Source organism: Vitis riparia, chromosome 18 (assembly GCF_004353265.1).
Source record: "Vitis riparia cultivar Riparia Gloire de Montpellier isolate 1030 chromosome 18, EGFV_Vit.rip_1.0, whole genome shotgun sequence".
NCBI classification, from domain to species: Eukaryota; Viridiplantae; Streptophyta; class Magnoliopsida; order Vitales; family Vitaceae; genus Vitis; species Vitis riparia.
Window position 1 is genome coordinate 36,682,798 of NC_048448.1, and position 18,289 is coordinate 36,701,086.

The 18,289-nt window shown below is 31.1% G+C and overlaps 2 protein-coding genes across 2 annotated transcripts; both read right to left on the reverse strand.

Moving 5' to 3' along the window:
* Nucleotides 1-6,000: 6,000 nt before the first annotated feature.
* LOC117906683 (disease resistance protein RPV1-like) lies at nt 6,001-9,832 on the reverse strand. Its single transcript, XM_034819826.1, has 3 exons — nt 7,695-9,832; nt 6,966-7,622; nt 6,001-6,896 (listed from the first exon to the last, which is right to left on the reverse strand). The coding sequence occupies exons 1-3, from the start codon at nt 8,364-8,366 to the stop codon at nt 6,792-6,794; spliced, it is 1,434 nt and encodes a 477-aa protein (XP_034675717.1). The 5' UTR covers nt 8,367-9,832; the 3' UTR covers nt 6,001-6,791.
* A 5,193-nt stretch (nt 9,833-15,025) lies between these two features.
* Nucleotides 15,026-17,166, reverse strand: LOC117906686 (disease resistance protein RUN1-like). Its single transcript, XM_034819833.1, has 2 exons — nt 16,974-17,166; nt 15,026-16,034 (listed from the first exon to the last, which is right to left on the reverse strand). The coding sequence occupies exons 1-2, from the start codon at nt 17,156-17,158 to the stop codon at nt 15,923-15,925; spliced, it is 297 nt and encodes a 98-aa protein (XP_034675724.1). The 5' UTR covers nt 17,159-17,166; the 3' UTR covers nt 15,026-15,922.
* Nucleotides 17,167-18,289: the final 1,123 nt, after the last annotated feature.

Genomic DNA, 18,289 nt, shown 5'->3' on the forward strand with positions numbered 1-18,289 from the left:
CCTTGTACAACCTTTAGAAAGTAAAATAAAACCTTATAATATATGGAAAGATTTACAAATAATAATCAAAGGAAAAATTTCAAAAGAAGAAGAAGATAGTTGTTCAAAACCTAAGGACACAGAAAAACCAAAAAGTCTTGTAAAAGAACCAATGAATCCTGAAAAAATAACCATACAAACAATAGAACAAGTAAATATGGCAAATAAAGTTAAATCTATTATTTTTCCAACAACAATTAAATTAAAAACCATAGAATTAAAGGTAGACGCAATGTTAGATACTGGAGCGAGTAAAAACCTTTTATTTGAAACCTTAGTACCTCAAGAAGATCAGTAAACATTAGTTCAACCAGTAGAGTTAATCCAATACAATCAACAAAAACTAATCCTAACCAAGTATATTTCAAACGTACCAATCATAATTAATAACATAACCTTAATATTGCCCCAAACTTATCTTGTACCTACTATAAGCTTATATCCTTTTATTTTAGGTTTAAATTTTGTACATTCTTTACAAGGAGGGATAACAATACAAAATAACCAAGTTAGTTTTCATCCTAAAACCACAACAATTGTTTATACAAACATGGAAAATGTATTAAATAAAAATCATAATGTAACATCTCATCAAATTAGCAAAGTGGAGGCACAAAAGGATAGCATAATTAATGACTACTCAGATCAATTAAGAAATGCAAATAGATTAAAAAAACCTTATATTAGAAGCAGAAAAAATAGGAATTATAGGAGAAGACCCACAAAAACATTGGAATCTGTAAAATACCAATTAAAAACCCAGATTTAACAATAAAAACGGCAGATATAGCATGTAATCTTATAGATACAAAGGAATTTAAAATTCAAATAGAAGAACTGTTACAGAATAACCTCATTAAACCAAGTTTTAGTCCCCATAGATCCTCAGCTTTTTTAGTTAGAAACCATAATGAAGAAAAACGAGGAAAAGCTAAGATGGTTATTAATTATAAAAGATTGAATGATAATATATATGATGATGCCTATAAATTCCAAACAAAGATTCTTTAATTAATTCTATTCAAGGATGTAAATATTTTTCTCAGTTAGACTGTAAAAGTGGATTTTGGCAAATTAGATTAGAAGAGGATAGTAAACCATGGACAACGTTTTCATGTCCTTGTGGATTATATGAATGGAATGTAATGCCATTTGGACTAAAAAATGCTCCTAAGATATTCCAACGAATGATGGATAATATTTTTGGAAAATATTCTTTTGTTTTTGTATACATTGATGATATTCTTGTCTTTTCATATACTCTTCAGGAACACATAAAGCATTTAGAATTGATTTTTGAAATACTAATTAGTCATGGATTAATAGTAAGTAAAAAGAAATTGAAATTATTTAAGACTCAAATAGAATTTTTAGGATTAGAATTAGAGGATGGACAAATAAAATTACAAGAACATATAGTACAAAAAATAAATAATTTTCTAGACAAACTTGAAGACTTAAAAACCCTTCAAAGTTTTTTAGGATTATTAAATTATGCTAGGCCATATATTAAAAACTTTAGTAGATTAGCTGGACCCCTTTATAGTAAAACAAAAGACAAAGGGCAGAGATATTTTAACCAAGAAGATATTAAACTTATACAGAAAATAAAAGAACTTGTGAAACATCTCCCAACCTTACATTTACCCTTAGAAAATGAATATAAAATAGTTCAAACTGATGCTAGTCAAACAAGATGGGGAGGTATACTTTTAGCAGTAACTAATATAGGAGAAGAAAAACTTTGTAGATATTGTAATGAAACTTTTAATGATTATCAAAAGAACCTTAGTTCTACAGAGTTAGAAATTGAAGCAATAATATTAGTCTTAGAAAAATTTCAATTATTTTTGAACCAAGAACAATTTACTTTAAGAACTGATTGTGAGAATATTAAAAAATTCTTTGAAAACAAAAATTCTTCAAAACTGTCCACCAAAAGATGGATAAAGTTTCAAAACTCTTTAATTGGTTTCAAACCTAAATTTAAACATATTAAAGGAAAAGATAATATACTAGCAGACTGGTTAAGTAGATAAATAATTAATAATGTTGATGATACTAATGATTGATTTCATGATTATAGGAACATGGCTCAAAGAAAACCTACAAAAGCTAGAACCTTCCAATATGGAACCATATGTCTGAACGAAGTGTTAAATCCAAATCTGAGGTTTAACTCTTTATTTTCTCAAAACCTTTTTGAAGAACATAAGGTTATTGTAGATAATTTTTGGTCTCTAAAACCACAGAGTTTTTCGAACCAAAATTTAGAATACACTTATGGAAAAACAGTGTCAGCTTTAGCCCAACATTTACAAAACCTTCAAAACCAACTGATTGCTTTAGAAACCCAAAAATTCCAAAACCTCAAAATCCAAGAAAATCAAGAAAAACTGATAGAAAATTTGAAACCAGTACAGTGTCAACCAATCAAACCAGTTGTTCGAACAGTCAACCTGAAGTAATTAGTTTAATTAAGAAATCAGCTCTTCTGACTTAACAATATGAAAAGCTTGTTGTTAAAAACATAATTGGAGTTGATAACTACTCTTTCGTCAAAACCTTTTTCCTACAAAATAAATATAACAAAGTATTTAAAAATCAAGAACTTTTGTATAAACATTTTAGAACCAAAAATGTTAGGATAAAATGAGGGTATATGGCATATCACGACCTTGAATTTTTCTTTGTTATATATTTAGCTTATGTAAATATATCTGTTATAAATAAAGAAAATTTTGATTTAGTATCACAGCTCATGGATCATGGAATTTTTAAAAATGTTTTTATGAACCATATATCTCAAATCCCTGAAAATTTCCCTGAAAAATTGAAAAATATTTTAACTTATCTTTTTAAAACCGAAAAATATATAGATATTTCTTTTGAAACCATTCCACCTTTATTTCAACCTGATGGATCAGTAGTACCAACATATCATCATGTACATATAAAACATAATAAAGAACCACTCATCCCTCAACAAGAACCAGAATGGGAAATGACCCGTTCAGATGAATTTCCAGAATTTTTTACTCGCTTTAGAGCTTTTCAAAGCTATGATCTTAGACCAACCCGGAATAAATTATTTCATCTCATTGGTGAAACAAAAACCATGTCTATATGGAGAGTAAAACCTTTAGAACACATTATTGTTCCAAAACCTTTTATTACTTCTGAAGAACAAGATTTTATAACTAAACTCAGTGTAGATATACCGGAACCATCTTCCTACCTCAGCGATGATGCATTATTTTGGGACAACCTGGACGATGAAAGTTATCATAATTTACAAAATGCAATGGAAGGGTGATGTCAGCAATGACGACATTGAGGCAGTAAATGAGTCTTCAACTACAAAAATTCAATGTGGCAGTACAAGTTCAGAAGCAGTAAAGACATCTACAGGCCACGTATTATGCATGTGATAAAAAGAGAGAAAAAAAGGACGAGAAAGAGACAAGAAGAAAGAGAAGAACGGATGAATAAACAAAAGTCAAAAGTCTCAGAAGTCTTTTATCATCTTTGTATTTATTTTATACCAAACCTCTGAACACCGTAAATATTTTTCCTACCGTCCAACCACTTGAATTTAATTCTCACCTGTATTCTCACCTGTCACTTGTAAATGCTTTGCCTATAAATTAGTGGTGGTAAAAGAAAAGAAGTGTGCCCGAGAAAGTGTGTTCGAAGGTGTGTGCAATTGAGTGTCAAGTTGTCTGTGAAAGAATGTTGTATCTTCAGCCTTGTACATTTATCAGCAATCAATAAGAAAGTAAGAATTAATTTTCTATTAAATTTTTGCTTTCATTTAGAATTTATTTTATTATGTATTTTTCTTACCCTTAGAAAGTATTTTTTAAAATAGTTTTTGAACAATATTTTTCTTTAGTTATAATTTAAAATAGAAAATAATGCTGATTTTCAATTATCCAAATTGTTAAAATAGAATTATTATAGTTGCATGAATAGTGGTGCAATAAAGACCAAAAAAGCTTATGTGAAAGATCATTGGATGTTTTAGTCTATCATTATTTTATATCCTTAAAAGGTAATATATGGAAATTTAAAGGGTATATTGGTCTTTTAACATCTTATATCCTTTCCATTAATTATGTAAGTTATATGGACCAAATGTTAATTTTTGAACTCAGTTGGGCTCAAAACACAATTGTCCCTTTTATTTATATATTCTTTTGGCATTGACCACGTGTTTAGGATGTGTTGCACTAAAATCTCATGATTAACTTGCAGTTCGAAATCACAAACTAGCTTATGCACATTCTTCGTCATTTTCTATTTCTTAGCAACATATATGACCAAATGAAATTATTATACCCTAATTATATTTTTTTAACTAGGTGATAAAGATAATTAAAATTTTTTTATTAGAAGAAAACAATCATATAGGTTTAAATAGAATTTCACACTTAGCCGTATATAACAAATTTTGTCAATAAAATAAATACAACTTAAAATAAAAAATTAAATAAAAAAATGAATAATTAAATTTTAAAATTTTTACTCCTACAAATTCACTAATGATTAAAAATATTGCATTTAAAAAAAAAAACAAATCACTTTTTGCTTTCACAGTCTATATGACATTCGAACCTTAGATCCCATAGTTTGAGTAAGTTTGAGGCTAGATTTGAGACAACCCAGTGACACTACTTCTGTTAGTTCACACAAATCTTAAGCATAACGCAAAGCACAACAACAAGATATATTAATTTAAGTTACTAAGAGTTTATTTAGTTGTGTGATTTAAAAATAGTTTTTTGTTTTTAAAAATAAAAAATTATTTTAAAATTTTTTTAACACTATTTTAATGTTGTTATTTGGAAACAATGTTTAAAGACAGTAAAATAGAGAACAATTTATAAAGAACAAGTAGGAATTGTTTTCACTCATTTTTAAAAAACAAAAAAATATATAAACTCATTTGACCATGTTTTTTGAAACTTATTTTTAAATTAAAAATAAAAAATAATTTTTAAAAATAAATTTCGGACCCTAAATAGTTAGAGTTTATAATATTAATGAGAAAAAAAGTTAATTTAAGAGTTTGCATGCAGGCAGAGATCAGGCTGTAAAACTGGTTTACTAAGGCACCCATTTTATTTATATATTCTTCGATGTGCATGCATTGACCATGTGGTTAGGATGTGTTGCACCAAAATCTCATGATTAACTTGTAGTTCAAAATCACAAACTAGCTGTATGTATTAGAAACAGACCATATTGGGTCACGCACATTCTCCGTCATTTTCTATTTCTTAGCAACATATATGACCAAATGAAATTGTTATATACTAATTATATTTTTTAATTAGGCAATAAATGAATGGACTCCTTTTTAAAATAATAATTGAGATATCAGGGATGATTAAAATATTATTAGAAGAAAACAACCACCATCTTCCCGATTAATCATGGCTTAATAAATGTAAATAAATTAATCTGACCATACATTTTTCTTTATTTGTTTTGGTTTCTTTACAAGAATGTTTCTTTATGTATTCTTGTTGAATCTATAAAATATCATCTATAGACATTCTTTTTGAATGATTAAGAATCGAGATTTCTAATCAGTCGATTATTATTTTAAATGATTATTATTTTTATTTATAAAGAATCAAAATTTACTTTATTGTATGAATATCATATGGATTTAAAAAGAAATTCACACTTAGACATATACCTCTCAGAACATTTGAAGTTAAGATGTTCTGGTCTTCTTCAATTTGAAGGCTCATTATGACTTTGAGATTCACATTCCTTTAATAAGGACTTTCATTGCTTACCTGATAGAGGTTGGGCCCTTAACCTGATGATGTATTTTCTGCACTGAGTTATTTAATAAAAATGGTTTTTGACTAAAACAGATTTGGATTTTGGCCTCTGGAGGCCTATGGACTTTCAAAACAGGGGTTCACTAGGAAAAAAAAAGAGAAGAAAAAGAAGAAAAATGAGATCACTGGAAGAATTTTCAGCCCCTTTAAATCACTTAGCCATATAATAGAAACTAAGAAGAAGAGAAAGGATCGTAGCTCACAAAAAGCTTGAGATAAATGCTTAGTATCTTCTGCAGCATATCCATCCAACAAATTTGCAAAGAAGCTCCAACCAGTTCTGCATATGGTCCTCTTCATCATATTGGGCATCAACAACATTACTGTTAATATTCTGTGTCGTTGTATCCATTGGAGAATCGCTATGCTCAGTGCACTGTGTACAGTCATAGCTTGTTTGTGCATTAGAATTAGTATCTTCTGCTGGTGATCTGGTATCACAACTTCTCTGCTCATCACTGTACTCTATCATTGTCTGATGGCCGCGCTTGGTCGCTTCTGTGTTGTCACAGCTTCTCTGAGCATCAGTACTGGTATCTTCTGGGATGTTTCTGTTGATAACATCACGTGTATATATAAGATAGAACCCACACTCTTTCACTTCGACTGGTGCATCCAAGCTATGAAATGAAGCCTTCAAACGTCTCCATTCATTTGACCAATACTGGTTGTCAATAGCAACCTTGGGATAACAAGTCACACACATTTGACTCGATTCACGGCAAATTGGGCAGCAATAAAACTGGACATCATCCACGTGACAGCATTCAGATTGATCACCACAGATATTGAGTTCGCAATTCAACCCATCACAAGCCATAAGAATAAAAACAGAGTATAAAGCAAATCCTAAGAAGTCATCTTTTCTGTACCAATCCATAGGAAGCTCTATTGTTATTTGAGATCCTTTTTTTGCTGGCTTATCCACTCTGGAATTCCATTATTTCCCGAAATAGCAACTCTGATTGCTTTGTCCCAATAGGAGCCGCATTCAAATTCCTGCACAGAAGTACAGGTGTTAATACTCTGTTCATAAGGAAAAAGGACTGAATGTTATGAAAATCATACCTCAATCATTGATTTGAAGCATTTGAACAGAGAAAAACCAAGTTGACTTGATGGACTTGATAAAGTTTCCAAGCATGTGCAACTGTGGACATCTAGATACCGTCGGGATTGCATATCCTCTTGACATTCCCGGCAAATGGTGGGTATCATTGCTTTACCATGGTTCTGTTCATGATCATGGGCATATATAAAATGGATCCCACACTCTTCCACTTTTATTGCTTTACCACGTAAGAAGCCACAAAATGAAGCCGTCAACTGCCTCCATTTATTTGAGTGACACTTCTTCACAATCTCTGCCTTCGGATAATAAATCATCCACATTTTTGGTACAACATCACAGCAGCCCCACGAGTGATTAAACTGTTGTTCATCCACCAAAGAAATTTCATGACCACGCAAAGTCAAACCATACTTGAAGTAACTTCCATGATTCTCCAGTCTCTCCTCAGATTCATCATCAAGTGGACCATAGACAGAGTACAAAACAAAACCCAACAAGTCATTATTTTTATACCAATTTTGAGGAAGCTTTGCTACTACTTTAGCTCCCTTTTTGTGATGGCTTATCCATTTTGGAATTCCACTACTTCCTGAAATAATAAGACTTACTTGGGCAAAACGTTTTTCTTTAGGATAAATCTTGCATTCAAAATCCTTCAGAAAATTTAATCAACACATAAATCCCCATGTCTCCACAAAAAAAGTTTTGTTCTATGAATATCATACCTGAATCACTGATTTGAAGCAGTTGAATAGAGAAGACCAGAGTAGACCTGAAGAAGTTTCCAGCCGTGGGCACTTATGTACATCTAAGACACGCAAACTAGATGGAAGCGCTGGAATTTGTTGAAGCTCTTCACAGTGACCCAAGTTAAGGTGTCTCAGCATAGAAAGTTGAATGATCCCAGCAGGTATGCTCCTAAAACGATTCCCGATTAGAAGTAATTCTTGCAGAGATGATAGGTGGCAAATTTCAGTGGGGATTCCTCCTTCATCTATATAGCAGAAAGATAGATCCAACACTTCCAACGAGTACAAGCAGCAAACATCACTCAGGATTACTCCTTGCATTAGCTTTGACCAAGGTAGAATTAACTTCTTTAATGAGCATAAACCTGACAAAGAAAGCAATTGGCAACATGTGGAATTTAAGCCACAAGCATAGAAAATCGTCAAACTTTTCAGCCTCCCCAGGTTTTGTGGCAATTTGTGGAGTTTTGAACAATCACTGACATCGAGAACTTCAAGAAAGCATAAATTACAAATGCTTTCTGGAAGAGTCACAAGGTTTTTGCAGCCGTACAGATTCAAAACTTCAAGCCTATTCAAATATTTGATTGATGATGGTAGCTCTTTTATAGCCGTTTTGTTCAAGTGAAGCTCCCTTAAGTTTTCCATATTCTCCAAGATTTCTGGAAAGTACTGCAATTGTGAACAGTGAGAGCAAAAGAGAGATTTTAGGGATTTGAACTCCCAAATGCTTGTTGGCAGACTCTCAAGGTTTTTGCACTCTCGCAAACATAAGGTATCAAATTCAGAGGCACACTCAATGGGTAGTAGGCTGATTGTCTGACCCTTTAAACAAAGCTTTCGGTGTTCCACGTTCCTCTGGCATTCCAAGCAGCTAGCATCCACATCCTCAGTCTGTACTATTGGATCTTGGGCGTATATATTTTGTGTGTCATGTTTGAGTTGATTTATTTAGTTGAGTGTCTTTGCTTTGACACACTGTGAACATGATCCACCAACATGAATTGTCACTTCTATTGGCATCACATAATCACATACTAGAACTCTTCAAGTACCACCTCAATTACCTTAGGAATGAGTTCCCTTACTATATCTTTCTTTTCCTTCTTTAGTGTAGCCAAGTAGGTCATTTGCTTATTCTTAAATCCCTTCTTTACTTGCATAGTTGATAGCAAGAGGATCTCAGGTGTACCTTTATTGTCTATGAGGACTACACATAGCAAGTTGAATCACATTAAAATTTGAAAGATTAGGAAAGGGTTAAATGAGGAAATGAGGGAGTCAAGATACATAGACTATGTAGAAAGGCAAGACAAGGTTATGATAAGTTTGGGAAAATGAGGCATGAAGCAAATTCATCAAGTTGGATGGAAATTTGGAACTTAAAATCTAATGGTATCATGTACTTTGAATTTGAGGTGAAATTTATAGCATTTCCCGAAGTCCATTTTTGGCAAGCTATAAATCTTTCGAAGCTTTGGAATTTAGGAATCCAACGCTTCAAATGGTGCACAAGTCGGAGTTGAAACTAGGAAATTATACGCGTTTGAAGCAAACTAGTCAGAGAAGAATGTTGAGTTCGAAATTCACTGTGCATTTCTAACTCAACCCCTTGATTTTGAATTGGACCTCCTTCCACTTATGAGTTCGAAATTGACTTGGAGTTCACCCAAATTTTGAACTCAGCCACTAGTGATCGAGTTTGAGGCTTGAGACATGTCGAAACGAGTTTCAAATGCCCCCATCAAATTCGAAATGCATTACACTCATTTAGAACTCGTAATTTTTTAAGCTTTTTAGGTTGTTTATGACTTTTCCTTGTAATAAGTGGCCAATGAGAGTATGCCACATGTTAGGTCATTGATAATACTATATAAACTCTCTTAGTTTTAAGGTTTAGAGATCTTTTTCCAAGAGTTTGACATTTTGTGGTGGAAAAATACAACTTCGGTTTGTTTCTCTTCTTCTTTAGTGAATATATTGTTTTTTAGTTTCTTTTTATTCAACTTATGGAATTTTACTCTTTTATGGAGTGTGATTATGACATCACCCCCACAAGGCTAAAAGCTAACTTGGGGCTTGAAGCATGAAAACCTAAGGGCTAAGAAACTTACAGGGATAATGGTAAATCATTATAACAATGAGATTAATTATTGGTTGAGTCACAATTTATCAATTTTATTTTTACCCTATCCTTGTGAGTTAGTTTAGGGAATAATATAGTAGGCTATTACTCGATACTAGTAATTCTTGGTAACTCTTGATCATTAGTTATCCCGATCTTCCCTATCGTTATCTACCCTATGACAAAGCTACAAGGAGTACTAAGAGTTAAAAAGACAAGTCTTAAACTGGTAATTCATCTAATTTATTTGATGGTTTTAGGAGTCTGTTTTAAAAAGGAAAATTAGGTTTCAAATGCAATTTTGAGTTTTAAAGCTTGGGTCGATCGCGAGTGGCTAAGGATCCTAGAACCTCAAGATCATGTTACTTAAAGACCTTTGTTCTTTCTGTTTTTTATACCTTAAGTTGGATTGAGGAAAGCCTCAGACTTGAATTAATTGAATTAAAAATCAATATTCATTTACTTATTGATTTAATTTCTTTTACTTAGTTTTACTAAATAAAAGTTCATTCACATATTGTTTTTCACTTAGGATTTAAATAAAAGTGATTCATTTATCCTAGTATTGACAAATTCCATAGCAAATCTATTTTAAAAGTTGTAGTGACTCTTTCTCTGGTTTTTCTTAATCAGAGTTACTACATAAAAAGACTTAGTATTTGAACAATAGAGAAGAACGGTCAGAATTCAAGTAAAATGGAATGATCAATGTTAATAAATTTTTACCATAATAAACAATGATACTTGATTCTAGACTACTTAGGTATGGATCAAAGGATTTAACATTAGAGAGAATAACTCATGTATATTAAAGCATTTTGGTGCTAAGTTCTTTTTATCCTTGATCTTTTATGAGAAATGAGCCAATAAGGCTTACACTTAAAAATTAAATGTGTTTGAAACACCCCTCTAAAATCCATCATTCAAATATTAGAAAACGAGTAAAGTATTTTTCATATGTTGATTAATATACCCAAGGTAGTTCTTGAATTATCCCAACACAAACATCTTTCAAGTCTTAATTTTATCAAATCAATATATATCTTTAGATTTCTAAAGAAACTACCATAATAACGCACATTCATCCATGAGTTAGGTTGATTTTATCTCTTGAAAGAGTTCAAAGATAGTGTAAACAAAATTCACTGCACAATTCATGTCTCTCAATGGTATGTTATTCAACTAAAACTAGTAATGTCTTATGTTAATGGGCTTAGTTTTATAATGTAAAAATAGATCTTTAATATATTAATAGCTCTCATGTTATGACAAGGCATAAGTATGATTTATCACTCACACCATAATCCTTTTAACATATGTTTTATCAAAAGTAATTGCTTGGTTTGTTAGCTTCTTATTAAGCTAGGCAACTGAGCAATTAAAATATAGAAACATCCCCTATAAGTGTTCTTCCCATCTTTAGACCTTCCATCCCTAGTCAGCATTTGTATGAAAAATGTTGTCTACAAATATATTGGTGTAATACCACAATCTAAGTTTATAAGTACCAACCACAAATATAATGATTTTATTAACAACTCCAAGGTGTGATTTCTTATGAAGATTGTTATCAAGCATAAACTCCTATGCTATAGGTTTATCCAGCCTAAATGTCATTAGATAAAGAAGGCTTCCAACCATTGATCTACGGGTGGATAGATTTACAAACTTACCACTCCCATCTCTTGTAAAAAATTTCCTACAACTTTTCTATTGTTGTGACCTAGCTAAGTTCATCCATTTTAATTTAGCTTCTAGAGGGGACCCCATCGCTAACATTTCCAATCACATTGTTGATAGGATGATCACTAGTTTCTCTTATTTTGCTCCATGTGGATGTTTGCTTGATTTTCAACATTGAGTTCAGTCACATTCTCAATCATTCAACTCTTTTTTCCTCGCCTAAATCTAAAATGTTTGATGAAATATCCTTAAGAAAAACACATTATTTTCTTTACTTCCTAAGTCATCTATCAATACATTGATCGATTCAATTACAACTCTTTAATTATTAAAGAAGATCTTGAAGGCTTTAATCCAAGTTGAGTATCTAACAAAAATTCTTTCAACACGCTTTGATTCAAACATCCATAATTTTTTAGAATTGTTTAGATAAGACATTGTTTCTAAAAACGATATTTTACATTAAGCTTCCTACTTGTCTAAACATCATAGCAAGTCCTTTTGGTTTTAATGTATAGGTGGACTCAATTAGAAGTATAAGATGTTGTGTTTATGGATTCAATTGACAAGTTGTTAGAGCATTTGGATTAATCCATTCTAAGCCTAGGATCGTTGGGGTGTATGCAAAAACTATCTTAGGGATACGCAACAAAAGCATATACATGAAAAACTATAGATCTGTGTGCTTAAAAAAATACACCTGCAATCTTGATGTTTCCAAAATGATTTTAGTCGATGAAGAAGCTAGTGCAAATCTCAAAAACCAAGAGATCTTTGCTTGATGGCTCTCTTTCCTAGATCTAGGCACTTGTAGATGGTGGAATCCTCATAGAAGGGTGGATGCTAGGGTTCCTCTCCCTAGATTCTAAAGTGACTTGAGCCTATCTTAGGCTTAGGGGTCACTAAAAAAAGCCCACTTGGATCCTAATTAATTAATTAGCCCTATTATGGTCCAATTAATTAATTATCCCATTCCAAAAACATCATTCATAAGATCTAAAGCAACTTTGAATTTTTACCAAAACACCCTTATGCACACGTATGAATAAATAACCCATATATCCCTTAAGTAACGTGTCACATAGAAGTATGAACTCGAGTAGGGACCATTAGGATTCGTAGGAAAACAATGGCTTCTTTATAATCTAATTCTAAAGTTGACTTAACATCCCACTACAAAAAATCAACTACACTCTAATATCCTATAATATTACATTAATATAAAATACATGGGTCTGTGACCTACTAACGACTAAAAGCAAGCTCCCCATGAATTGGTATCCATGATATAATAAGGTGAACACTATCAATCTTTTAAGATCATCTTTCCAATCCTTGAGTTATAGATCATCCCATTAAGTGATAAATTGACATAATCTAACTCACAACGAACATATGTTAAATTCTACTAAACGAATTACTACAACCATAGATTTCATGATCACATGTCCTTAAGATCACCCAAGGGGACACACTATCTTAATCCCATGAGATATTATGATGCGTATCTTATGCAAATCTATTGCCACCTACCTTAATCAATAGTGACCCAATCCCTAGGAAATATATGACCATCCTACAGACTCACCCATAAATCAAAGTCACTAAAAACTTCAACACTAGCTCAATATTTTCTCAAGGTTGAGAGTGCATCCGGTATAGTAGTTTGGTGAATCATGACTACCTCAATAGCTAATGTCATGATTCATTGTAAATTTTGTCTAATGTGTAATCATATATACTAATGCACTCACCTTAGAAACCTCATCCCAATGACTATAACAAGTCAACCATCCAATTAGAAGGTAGTGCACTATAACCTCAAATGGATTGCCTAAATCCATCAACCAACTATGAACAAATCATAAATCTTGCAAGAAACCCATCACTTAAATCTTTCGCATAACTCCTAATGCACTTAAGTCATGTATAATACCACTAATGCATGCATGAATACTCAAATCAATATCAATGTGAACAAGGATAAATTAGTGGAAACTCAAGCCTAACTTTGTTACATCATCTCTTGCTTGCAAGGGCTCTATCTTAAGACAAATAATCAGGTAGGTTCTTGAAATCCAATATAATATGTGCTATCTCTTGGAGCACTTTATTTTTCCTTTCAATAACTTTATTTTTCTATGGAGTTTTAGATGTTGAAAGCTCTTCTTTAATTTCCTTCTCCTCACAAAAACTCTAGAAGTCAGAATTACAAACTCCTTTCCTCTATTATTTCTTATTTTTCTTATTGAAAATTCATTTTTATTCATCATTTGAAAGAATAACACTTTGAATCTTAGGATGTACTTCTTTCTTCCTAGGCATTGCACTCTCATAGGACCCATTAAATCCATATGTAACATCTCTAAGATCCTAGAAGAAGAGAAAATCATTTTTTTCTCTCACTCATGTGAATTCATTTTCCTAGATAGGACAAATAGGATTTTTAGGCTTTCCTAAATGGGAATTGCTTGAATTGGTTCTTTATTTGTAAACCTTGACAAATCATTAGAGTTTAAATGCGCTATCATACAATGCTACATGTCTTTGGATGTAAATTTTACATTTTACAACTATGTGCACTAGATGATGAGGAAGAAGTAGAGAGGTGTACAAAGGCATAACAAAAATTATCAAAAATTCTATTTCTTACCAACACACATCCTTGAATAGACATTGATTTAGAGTAAAATGAACAAAGCAAATACAATCACAAATTTAACTTGCGTTAATTAAGTTTGCTTTCAATCCCTCAATATATAGTAACTCCTTGAGTATAGGTAAATTTGGACCTTCTATGGTGCCTTTCACTTTCAAGTTGGTTATATGTAATGCAACCATCCCCAAATACACCCAAGCTTCTATTTATAGGTTCAAACGTGGAGAAAGATTGTAAGTTCATTGTTGCTTTTACCATTCCCAAATACAACCAAACTCATTCTATGAGTTCAAAAGTCGAGAAAGATCTAAGTTCTTTGTCATTCAACTAGAGTAGGCAAAACGTGTTTTTTCCTAGCTCTTAGGCCTTATGGTCAACTAAGGCTTTTTGGTTCTCCTTCTTAACCCAGATTTTCTTTCCAATGGGTGACTTAAAGCCTATTTAAGAATTGTTTTTAAAATTAATTTTTCAGTTCTTAAAAATAGAAACCTATTTTCTAGACTAAAACCCTGATTGACAACTTTATGAGATATTATAGTTTTTTGAGAACTTGTTCTGAAAATAAGGTTTCTCCTAATAACATATTTTAATTGATTTCAATTGTTTTCATTTATTTTGTAGGGTTGTTTTAAGAAAATAATGGGAAAAATAGAAAGAATGATGAAAAATAAAGAACTAAAAATAAATTTTATTTTTAAGAAATATTTGGAAATACAAAAAATGTATTCAAAACCTTCTAAGTTTCTAAATAGACTTTTATTCTAGAAAACATTAGACAACTATTTTTGAAAACTTTTTTCAATTACGGTTTTTTAAGAATTATTTTCGAAACAATTCCTAAACAAACCCTTAACCTTTGAGGATCTAAAACTTTGCACGAAGTTTGGTGTTTTATTGTTGGATTTTCTTAGTCTTGCAAGCTTTATGATGATCTTGCTATATTTTCTTTAATTTACTTTTCATTTTACCTAAGCATTCAGTTTGGCTAGGTATTGAAGAATAACTTTGGCTTACATTCAACATCTTTTATGGACAAAGAAATGGAGCTAGATCAGATTTCTTTCGATTTAGTCAATTCTGATTTACGTGGCTCATAATCAGATTGTAAGACATTCAAATTTTTTAACAAGGTACCATGCTCATTTTCAAGGTAAAAGATTTTTTAAAGCGAGGAAGTCTTCTCTCATACTTCTTTTATTCTTATCCAACTTTCACAATTTTCATCTTAAGACACTAATCATACAAGGCTTCCTTGGCAATCTCAAATGACAACTTTTCTTCCAAATATGTTGTATCATGAGATGAACCTTCAAAATTTTCAGATTCAAGATCAGTTTCAAATTTAACATTTTTCTTTTCATTGCCAAGTGATATAGAAGGTAACAAGTATAACAACAATTTCATCAGGCATATCGTGCTCAAAAGACACAAAAATCATCAATGTCATGTGACAATAATTCATAATTATGTTTTTTTTTATAGGAAACCACACATGATTATATTGATAGGATAAAATAGTACATAAGGAGGATGAGAAATCCTCCTGCCAAAATTAAAACTAAACAACACAAGAAAATAATATGACACTACACCGTCTCATTGGAACTACACACTGCTAGCCAATCTAGTTGTAAAACGTTAAGGGGAATGTCCTTAAAACCCGCTGAGCAAAAAGCCCAAAGCGAAGCGATGAAATAAATGGAGTCCCAAAGATTCTCTAAATTTCTAGCTTTGTCCTCAAATATCCACGCATGAATCCATTCCAACAATGTTCTTGTTAAGACCTAAAATCTTAGGTAAATTTCCATGAACTTTCTCAATAATTTCATCAATAAGCGTTGACTCATACCTGCCAATTGCAAAGCATAATAGATCATGTACTCATGCAATAGAATGAGTAGCAAAAGACAATAAATTATATGAAATAAATTTAATGATGCCTACTTTTCCAACTATAACTTAGTAGGGCTAAAAATAATTTAAATTAAAATAAAATAAACCACATCTATCAAACTACTTATGGGTACGATTGCATTATTCTATACAGTTGCTTGTGTGATAGACATGAGGGAAAAAAATGCAAAATATGATTTGCATTATCAAAAGTGGGAAAAAAGAAATTGAAATATTTTTGTGTTAACTTATCTACTCAATCTTTTGGAAGGCTCAAAATGAAGTTGACTTGTTTGGAATATTACTACCCTATTTTGATAGGGGATTCCATCACAGAATCAACCACTATTCTGCATCCAAGCTTTTTAACCTAATAATTTTACTATAGACTATCAACATTACCATCTTTTGAACTTGCATAACTTTCTCTCACCATTCATTTAGATAATGGTTCCCCCTGTTCTTTATTATTATTATTATTATTATTATTATTATTATTATTTATAAATTTTTATAAAAAATTTTGAAAACCCTTTAATCAAAATATAACTTTTATAAATTAATTAAACATATTTTATTTATAATTTTAATTCTATTGTACGAAGGAATTAAGAAAAAAAATTATTTTAAAAGAATATCAATTTTAACTTAAAATAATTTAGTATATTCTCTATCAAGTGTAAAATTTTAATGAACGGAATTTTATTTTATAAAAAATAAAAATGAATAAAAAATCATAAAAGTTTAAAACTCACTTAGCTTTAAGTGGTTAGTAAATATCTCATACTAACCACATAGCTTTAAGTGGTTAGTATATTCTTAAATAATTTTTTATATCAGCAGACAGAGAAAAGGACAGTACTTCAAATGACAAATGAAGGGAAGTCACAATTACCTGTTCTTCGCATCGTATCCGGCTAGATTGCTTGCTTGCCTCAGGGCAGTCTTCCATTTCCTTATCTTTTCCTTTCTCTCCTCATCTGTATTCTCCTCATGATGCGTAAATGCTTCTCCATAAGCCCCAGTTTGGTTCCGCACTTCAGACGGATCTACATGATAGAATATTGGGATAACTACCATTTGTTCCCTTTCCTCTTTGCATTTGGTAAATAAAATTTTGATATTGAAGAGTAGAAAGAAGCACAAAACCTTCATGAAATTCTAGGGAAGAAAGACCATGCTCAAAACTCGAAATTTAAATTCTCACAGCCTTTTCACATTTTGCAGATGACTTTATTATTAATAGAAGCACATAAGTAAATATTATACTTAAATCCCACTAATTTATAGGTCATCATAGTAATGAGCGTGAAGGTGGGTAACCCCTTTTGTGGCCTTTAATTGCATCTATTTTGTTAAAAATCTTAGTCCTTCCTCCTTGTCTTCCTCTTGTCATTCCTAAGTTCCAACTTTTTTTATTTATTTTAAATAATAATATTAGTTTTATGTTTTAATGAAATAGGTTGCAAATTTGAAGAAAACATATTCTTGTGTATTTATTCACTATAGCCCTCTCTTCACAAGGGTTAACGTTATTTACATTCTTAAACTAATCAAGTTTACTTCTCTAGATTTGTAATCTTTGATGAGTTTGAGTTTTCTTTACTAACAAAACTTTTACCATATCTTTCTTATAGAAACAAAGTCAAATGACCATATTTTGAGACTTTGATGAATGGTCTCAACCATCCAATCCAAATACCTACTCAACCCACTTCACTCCCACTAAACAACCTTTCAACTATTAACACTATAATAAGATCTCTTACCTTTGCTATTCAAATGATCATAATAGTGTAGAGGAAATAGTGTAGATCCTCTATTTTATTTTTTTAACACATTTCATCTAAAAATTTCTTCTTTCATCCTTAAACACCTTATGATGCACTTATGGTCATTTTTCTAAACTGTTTTCTTAGCTTTCATTGATGGTTCATTATGATTATATTGATTACTAGTTTTTATTTTATGCAAGAGACATTCTAGAGAGATTAGATGCATTCCAATCTTGATTTTAGTGATTTTTAAATCTTAGTTTAGGACTTTATTTTTTATTGATTTATAACATATTTAGGTTTATTTAAAATTTTAAAACTTTAATTTTATAAAATAGATTAAAGTTTTAAATTAATTAATAATTGATTTCATTCTCCCTTAAAATGTAGAATATGATAAAATGCCCGTAACAAATTCAAACAAATCTTTATACAA

Coding starts and splice junctions, on each gene's coding strand:
- LOC117906683 (XM_034819826.1), bottom strand. CDS start 8,366: ATGGAAAACTTAAGGGAGCTTCACTTGAACAAAACGGCTATAAAAGAG. Junction 7,623..7,694: donor GCTTCAAATCAGTGATTCAG/GTATGATATTCA, acceptor AATTTTCTGAAG/GATTTTGAATGCAAGATTTA. Junction 6,897..6,965: donor GCTTCAAATCAATGATTGAG/GTATGATTTTCA, acceptor ACTTCTGTGCAG/GAATTTGAATGCGGCTCCTA.
- LOC117906686 (XM_034819833.1), bottom strand. CDS start 17,158: ATGGTAGTTATCCCAATATTCTATCATGTAGATCCGTCTGAAGTGCGG. Junction 16,035..16,973: donor GGATACGATGCGAAGAACAG/GTAATTGTGACT, acceptor TGCAATTGGCAG/GTATGAGTCAACGCTTATTG.